Below are 8119 nucleotides of genomic sequence, written 5' to 3'. Positions count from 1 at the left end.
ATGCATAACTAAGGCTTTGCCTAGTGTTCATATACATGCTTTATAGGAAAATTTCTATGAAATGCATGGTAGCCAAGTGTCCAACACATATCTTATGGAAGCATTTTATGAAATGTATTGCCTTAAAGACTTAGCCAAGTGTTCATGTACGTGTTTGAAAAACATTTCCTATGAAATTGGTTTGCCTAAAGGCTTTTTAAGTTATGAAATGAATGGCATTAAAGACTTATCCAAGTGTCCATACGCATCTCTTATGGAAACATTTTATGAAATGCATCGCCTTAAAGGCATAGCCAGGTCTATGATATGCATTGTCGTAAAGTTTGTTATCATATTCTACTTCAAAACTTCGTTAAAATGGCAAGAAGTGCGTGAGCCTGAAAGATGACTGTCATGATAAATAATGAGTAAAATACTTACTATTTTTTTTAACTGTCATGATAAACATGTTTGGTAACTGTTTTTTTTTTCATTATTTTATATTTTTAAAAATAATTTTTTATTTTTAAGACTAAAAATCTTGTTTGACAATCCAAAATGAATAGAAAATAAAAACTGTTTTCAAAACTCAATTTATGAGAAAATTAAAAACATGTAAAATTTGTTACCAAGCATAGCCTCTTATTTCTTTCCTTCAAAAAAGGATCTTTGTTCCATAGCAAAATTCTGTAAGTTAATGTTCAAGAGAAGAAAATATGTCTTGTAATAGAATGCTATAATAGGACACTGGCTATATAAGGATTTAGACCATCTAGATTTCCTAGGGTACTCTACCAAATAGAATGCTATTTATATAGCCGAATTCAAATCCTCTAGATTTCCTAGGATATTCTACCAAATAGATTTTCTTAAATCTTAACTATTCTTTAATGATTTAATAGTCTAAATTCTGTCATGTCAGCATTCCACTAACAATAATCTTAAAACAATTAGATTATTGTTAGTGGAATGCTGACATGACAATATCTTGACCGTTAAATCATTAAAGAGTGGTTAGAATTTAAAGAAATCTACTAGTAGAGTACTCTAGGAAATCTAAAGGATCTGAATCCGGCTATATAAAAGAGAGATGACTTAGAGACTTAAAAGAGGGAAGTGAAGGAGAAAAAAATGCTTAATATTTGTTCTTAAAAGGGTGAGGTTCTCTAAACAAATTGTAACATTATATTGTTTTGTGGAAAAAAGGCCTAAATGTTAAAATTATTGTGTAAACTGTGATATAAAAGGATATTGGTATGTGATTTAAGATTTGTCACACATTACAAAGTTTTTGAGAATATATAAAGAAATATAAATGGCAACAATAAAATGTTTGAGGGAATCTATGAAAATATGTGGTATATGATAAGGATCATGAGTTTTTTTTTTTTTTTTTTATAATTTTTTTATTATAAAGAAGATGGGTAAAAAAAAAAAAAGAAAAAAAAAAAAACAAGCTTCTTTTCTTAATTTGAGAGATTACTTGATTTAATTTTTTTTTTTAGGGTTAGATTACCTGATTTAATTAAACATTAAAAATAAATTAATCCTTACTGCGGGTAGGGAAATACTTTTTCTTAAGTGGATCATTGATTTTTTATTTTATTTTTTAAAATCCAAATTATTAGTAACTATTCTGGATTATCTATACTGTTATTTAATGAGCTTTTCCTGTTTAGATTCCTCATTTTTTTAGTTCAAAAATCCCTACATCTTATGTTTAAGTAGAGACAAAATTAAAGGATAATTGGTAAAAATGCAATTCTAACTTCGACTAAAACATTGCCTAAAAAATAAGATTACTCATCTGTGAATTTTCAAATTACCTTATCCACTTATAAATTAGATTTTCAAATAAAATTATATATATAAAATAAAAACACTAGTTTTTTTTCTTAAAAAAAATCTAATCGCACGCGCTAAAAACGCGTGTAATGCATCTAAATAACTGGTTTGTAAAAGATGTACGTTTGAACGGAAGACCGTTATGGGAAACTGAGATATTTTTTTATTTTTTTTTTTTTAAACCAAATAATTCCAGGCCGCAACTTGTTTCTTATCCCATGACTTTCGCTTTTTATTTTTATATTTCTTATTGAACAACTGCCCCGCCCCTGTTAGGCTTTTTTTTTTTTTTTTTTTTTTTTAATGAAATAAAATTTAAATGTATTACTTTTGCCTAATTATATTAATATATTACAAATTCACTAAAATATTTTGTATAAATTATCTAATCTCTGCAACAAATTAGAAGAAATATCATCTAAAGTTCTATAAAAAAAAAATATCATCTAAACTTCAATTAAGATATAATTTAACATCTTTATATACCCTCATTTTTTTGTTCAAATTGTTAATTTTTTCACTCTTAATTATTTTATTTGTTTTCATAGCAATTATTATTAAAATAATTATTATGTCGTTATAGTTCAACTTCTCACAAAATTTTGATTTGATTTTAAAAACTTTTAATTTTTTTTTTTTTTTTGGGATTCTGTAAATAGTTCGAGTTTCAAAACATGCAAAAGATATGTTAGCTATAACTCATATTCTAATATCTAAAGAGTGAGATGAAAGATTTTTATTTGTATTAAACATGATTGTAATTCAGAAAGTAAATGGAAAATAAATAAGTTAATTAATGCAACTGAGAAAACAAAAAGAAGCATAATTATGAATACTGAGTTCTTAACAATTTGAACTTAGCGTATATACATTTTGATAAAAACTCTTAAATTAAATTAGAAGGGATAGAATCTCAACCAAATATAAAGTAGGACTATGGCTAATAAAAAGATGTCCATCGAACGTACAGCTTAGGATAGAAAACTGCGGACCAATTCACTTGGAAAATTTCAAAATGTCAGTCTCACAGCCAAGGTATTGAAACGGGAATTTCTGATGATGAGTTGAAGTGCCCACATGATCGGCAAGTTGAAGAGATGAAGGGTGGCATTTGGTTTGGGGATGCTGATGATGATGATGATGATGATGATGATCCATCTGAGTCTGATGTGATGCAAGGAGCTTGTCCAAGAAAGACCAGTCACCATTGTACCTCTCTGGTTGCATAAGTCCACAACCGCTTGCAGTTGTTAGCCTCAATAAGTTTTGAGAACACTCAATGTCTGTGGTGTTTAAAGACATTGGTGATATGAAGGATGGAGGAACAACTACTGACTCAGGACTGAACAACTGTGGGAGGTGCATGGAGCCATCAAAGGTCGTATAATCATATAGTGCTTGTATATTATTTTGTTTTGGCTCCTGTAGTGGTGGTGCAGAACCACTTGCCTTCATATGACTACTCAAGTGTTCTTCTTCAGCTACTTCTGGTAATTGGTAACCTCGATTATGATTTTTCTTCTTGAAAACCCTACAGACAACCCAGCCATCTTCCTGCAAAAAGTGAAGACTATTATTATCATAAAAAAATAAATATATATGACAAATATACTATAATTTTTACTATATAACAATTACAAATTGATTGATATGTTAACTTTGAAATTCAACACAAAAGACGATTAAGAACATTATTGCCATAAGTTTGTAAACTTTTTGTAATAAGATTGATATTAGCACTGTCATTTTCTATTTATTTATTACGGTACATGTTGATGTATTATCAATCGTAGTCATTATCATCATCATTATTGTCAAGCAGTAATAACTTTTAAGGTTTTCCTAATTGCAATTACCTGAATCTCGGAATTGTCATCATCAAGGCGATACTCATGCATGATCCAGTCAGTCTTTTGGCCATGAGGAGCACGGCCAGTGTAGAAGACAAGGGTTTTCCTCATGCCAATCCTTTTAGTGTTGCTGTGATGGATGGCCTTGTCTCTCCCTGTTGCCTTCCAAAAACCAGCTGTAGTTGCCCGATTTGTTCGAGTTCCTGTTGGATATTTCTTGTCCTTGTGGCTAAAGAAATACCACTCATTCTGAGGACCTGATCCAATTCTACATTTCTCTGCAAATTGTCAAACAAATATTCATCATTTTATACTTAATTAACCAATAAAATATATGTTATCATTTTGACTGACATATTATATAACATTTAGGTGTTAGAATAATAATTATATAAAAAGAAAGTTAGAAGAATAATTAAATTAATCATTTTTAACAGTTCAAACTTTTAGGATCAAGTGTTTAAGAGAGAGAGAGAATGAAAATTCTCCCTCAGATATATGTCTCTGAATTAACCATATATATTCATCTTGTCTTCCTTATCCCATGCCAACCCTAACCCTAACAAAAATTTGCATTAAGATGCTTGTCTGAAATTAAGTTAAAATGAAGTCCATTCAACCCTAGATATGCGGTTTGACTTTGACAAATTAAGTACCTGCAAAACTCAACTCTAAATCATATATATAAGAAACTATATTAATTATATACTAGCTAGCTATAACAGAGGAGGAGGAGGAGGAGAAGGAAAAAAGTGATGTAATGTAATTACCTTTAAGGTCCCAAGGCTCGAGTTTGTTTAGATCCACCTCTCTAATAACATCAAGGTCGATGGCTTCATAGGAGACCTTCTTCCTTAGATAATAGTAGAGAAGCTCTTCATCTGTTGGGTGGAATCTGAACCCTGGGGGAACTGTCACTTGTCCATTTCCCGCAGCAGACATCATTCTCTCTCTCTCTCTCTACTATATCTCTAGTTTTAATCTGATCCCTGAAAATCAAAGGAAACCATGACACAATAAGAAGACAAATCACATGCATGCACAGTCTAGGACTCGACAAGCTTGGAAAGACAAGTCTTCTACTATATGTATATGATGTACAAATTAAGAGCTAGCTTGGATCAGGGCCAAAGATTTATCTTTTCATCTACATCTTTCATGAAAATTTTGAGCCCTAAAACATCATGTTCATATATTTGTTCATGACAAACCATAAAAATTACATGGAAACCAAAAGGAGCTTGGCAGTCTTCTCCCTAGCTAGTACTACCCGATATATAACAGAAAGTACAAAGAAAGGACAATAATAAAAATAAATAAATATATAAAAGTGACTCTTCTTTTTTACATAGAAATGGAAGGTAGGTAATGAAAAGACTGAACATGAATAAAGCCAAGTTTTTTTTTTTTTTTTTTTTTTTAATGATGATATCATATGGAAGTAATATATAGTTGAAAGTTTTCATGCATGTGTATAACGTTTTTTTGACATTCAAATAGAAGGAAACCTATAAGTATTAAATAATTAGAGTTAAGATCTCTGCTAATATATATCCTAAAAGCTTAAGAGATGCTCTTTTAGAACTATTTAACAGAAAAGAAAGAACCCTAAATTTCAGAACACAAGAGCACTTATTTCTTGAAAGACATATACAGATCCGCACCATCCTCCTTTATCATAGGATGGGAAAATAAAGAAGAACAAAACTAAGTTGAATAAAAAACAAAAAATCTATTATGTTTCCAGCTGAGGAAACCAACTAAAGAAGAAGTTAAAATAAGATAGATATATCATATCCAAAAACAAAGTTGAAGGAGAGAGTAGGGTGTGAGAATGGAGGCAAAAAAACAAGGCTCTTAGTTCATCTCTTCAGTACTACTTGAGATCATAGAAACAAGTGTAAAACTTATGAAGTGTGTAAGTAATCAAGATTGAAGAAAGAAGCCAATCCAAAAGTATCCATTAGAAGATATAATAAAAGCAAAAAGAAGAGTGATAAAGAAGAAAGCAAACCTGTACAGCTCCCTCTGAGACAAAGGAAAAAGACAACAGGGCAGGCAGGAAGGAAGGAAAATAAGCAGACAGCGGTGGTTTGAGTCTGCCAATTTCTTGGCTTCAAGGGCACGACGTTCCTGAGTTTAAAGAGAGAGAGAGAGAGAGAGAGAGAGAGAGAGAGAGAGAGAGGTATGTGGATTAGTGCAAATGTTTGGGACTGACTAAAAACCCAAGATGGGCACAGAAATAAAGGAAAAATATATATTTATATATTATAAAGATAAAGAAGAAAACAAGTAAATTAAGGAAAGGTGTAGTTATATAGAATTAATAATGAGGAGGGGTATGAGCTATGCATGTATGTGTCTTGTTGTGAAGACGGTATTTTGATGAAGGAATTGTATTGGTAAATGTTCGTTGAATGGGAGACCTTATTCCCGAAAATCGCCATATTACGATGAAGAAAATCTGCTTAACTGTCAATTACTACTAATTTAACCCCATTTTCCTATCTCTTCTCTTTGTTTTTATTTTTTTTATTTTTTTATTTTCTGTCTTTTTCTATCCATTGTAACCCATCTGTCTTCAATTATGCACACACGCATGGTCATTGGTCAGAGTCAAAGAGGAATGAGCCCAATTCCCTTTTATTCCATTATTCCACCCTCTTATTATTTTTATGTTATTTTTCTGATATATATATAGTATATAGTCTCAGCCCTTTTTTTCTTTTTTTCCTTTTTTTATAAGAGAGTTTGTTCTTCTTATAGTCTAGATATCTTAATATATCAATTTAGACTAAAATATACTTTTAGCCCTAAAAATTTTGAGATTATTTCCATTTTGATTCTATATGTTTTTAAAATTTTATTTTGGCCCTTTATGTTTAATTTCATTTTCATATTAACCCTACTGCCTAATTCTATCAATATTCTAGTGATACCTAATATTATATTGGTGAAGTGACTTAATATACACCACTTATTTAGTACTTAAACAATCAAATTACCAACAAATTGGATGATAGGGTTCATACGAAAACAAAATCATTTATGAAGGGTTAAAATGAAAATTTTTATAACTTTAAGGATCAAAATGAAAATAAACTCTAAACTTTAATGGCCAAAAGTATACTTTAATCTTTTGCTTAAGTTTTGTCAAATGGTACTAATTGGATCATCTAAAATTTGCAATTGCAGAATGTAATGAATAGTGATCTTTGAATCATCTTAGGAAGAAAGAAGTATAAAGAAAAATTGGCCAAAATGGGTATATGCTTCGTTCGCCCAAAACAAGTAGCAAAATGCCTATGTTTGGAAACAATTTAGCCATATGCCCCTGTTTTAAACTCGATTTTCTAAAAATCGAGTTATGGGAAAAAAAACTTAAATATATATATATATATATATGGAAATCGAGTTTCATGTAACATTTTGCAAGTAACTCGATTTTCATTAAATCGAGTTTTTCCATTGAAACTTGATTTTTTTAAAATTGAGTTTCAAACCAAGAGCATTTTGCTAGATGGTTTTAAAATAGGAACATTTTGCTATTTGTCTTGGTGAAAGGGGCAAATGACCATTTTGGCCAGAAAAATTAGATTTATCTTGCATTTACCACCTTATGTGAGATGTAAAAGTTGATAAGGCAAAAAAGTAAAAAGTTCAAAAGTTAACAAGGTAAAAAAATTTACCCATCAACTTTTACATTTTACATAAGATGGTTATTGCATGGTGCAATTAACCCTAGTTATTTGCAGTAGATCCAAATCCATAGAGGAGAGGAACATGTCAACGATCTTTAGGAGTAAGGGATATGCAGAAGCTACTCGGATTAGGGACCTAGACTCATCAATTTGGCTTTCTTTTTCAATCTTCGCTCCAATGCATGGTTAGAGCCAAGATGTCACCTGACCTCATTACTTTGTGCCAAGATGTTAGTTCATTAGTCATTACGTGTCGAGCTGCCATGTTATTACATCCCCTTAGTTAATTTTTTTTTTTTCTTAACCCAAGATTTTTTTTAACCATAAGAAAAGAGGTTTCTACCAATTGGATTTGGATCCCAAGTAATAATTGATGGTGCAGTTACCATGTAATATTGTGAGATATAAAAATTTGATATATACTAGAATAAAAAGTTGAAAGGTTAAAAAATTGTTTGATCTAATAAGGGCTGATCCATGTAATTAATATATGATGGTGCAATCTTACCCATTAATTTAGTATTATATGGTGCAATAACCTAAAATTTTCACCAAACCTGGATCCCTATAAACTAGTTACCAAAATTAACTCCCTTTTGGTTTTGTATTTCTCAGAAGCTGCGGTCAAGTCAAAGGATGATGATACAGTAAGAGCTACCCCGAATTATGTTCATGAAAGTGGCAAATTGCATCAAATTCAGTGTAAGTGTGAAGCACGGGTTTTTAGATATTCAAAACATAAAT

The 8119-nt window shown here is 30.6% G+C and overlaps 1 protein-coding gene across 1 annotated transcript; it reads right to left on the bottom strand.

Moving 5' to 3' along the window:
• Positions 1 to 2632: 2632 nt before the first annotated feature.
• Positions 2633 to 5879, bottom strand: LOC112006384 (protein SOMBRERO). The gene is made up of 4 exons (XM_065772549.1): positions 5689 to 5879; positions 4445 to 4663; positions 3681 to 3952; positions 2633 to 3378 (listed from the first exon to the last, which is right to left on the bottom strand). The coding sequence occupies exons 2-4, from the start codon at positions 4617 to 4619 to the stop codon at positions 2821 to 2823; spliced, it is 1005 nt and encodes a 334-aa protein (XP_065628621.1). The 5' UTR covers positions 4620 to 4663; positions 5689 to 5879; the 3' UTR covers positions 2633 to 2820.
• Between the last annotated feature and the right edge of the window lie 2240 nt (positions 5880 to 8119).

The sequence above is a fragment of the Quercus suber genome, unplaced genomic scaffold, assembly GCF_002906115.3.
Source record: "Quercus suber isolate HL8 unplaced genomic scaffold, Cork oak 2.0 scaffold_60, whole genome shotgun sequence".
Lineage (NCBI taxonomy): Eukaryota > Viridiplantae > Streptophyta > Magnoliopsida > Fagales > Fagaceae > Quercus > Quercus suber.
The sequence above is the reverse complement of the archived record's forward strand: the minus strand, read 5'-3'. Positions and strand labels throughout refer to the sequence as shown.

What these genes read in the sequence shown, in the direction of transcription:
- LOC112006384 (XM_065772549.1), bottom strand. Translation starts at nt 4,619, where the DNA reads ATGATGTCTGCTGCGGGAAATGGACAAGTGACAGTTCCCCCAGGGTTC. An exon ending in CGAGCCTTGGGACCTTAAAG is followed by an intron (nt 3,953 to 4,444) that starts GTAATTACATTA and finishes GACAATTTGCAG; the next exon opens with AGAAATGTAGAATTGGATCA. An exon ending in ATGACAATTCCGAGATTCAG is followed by an intron (nt 3,379 to 3,680) that starts GTAATTGCAATT and finishes CACTTTTTGCAG; the next exon opens with GAAGATGGCTGGGTTGTCTG.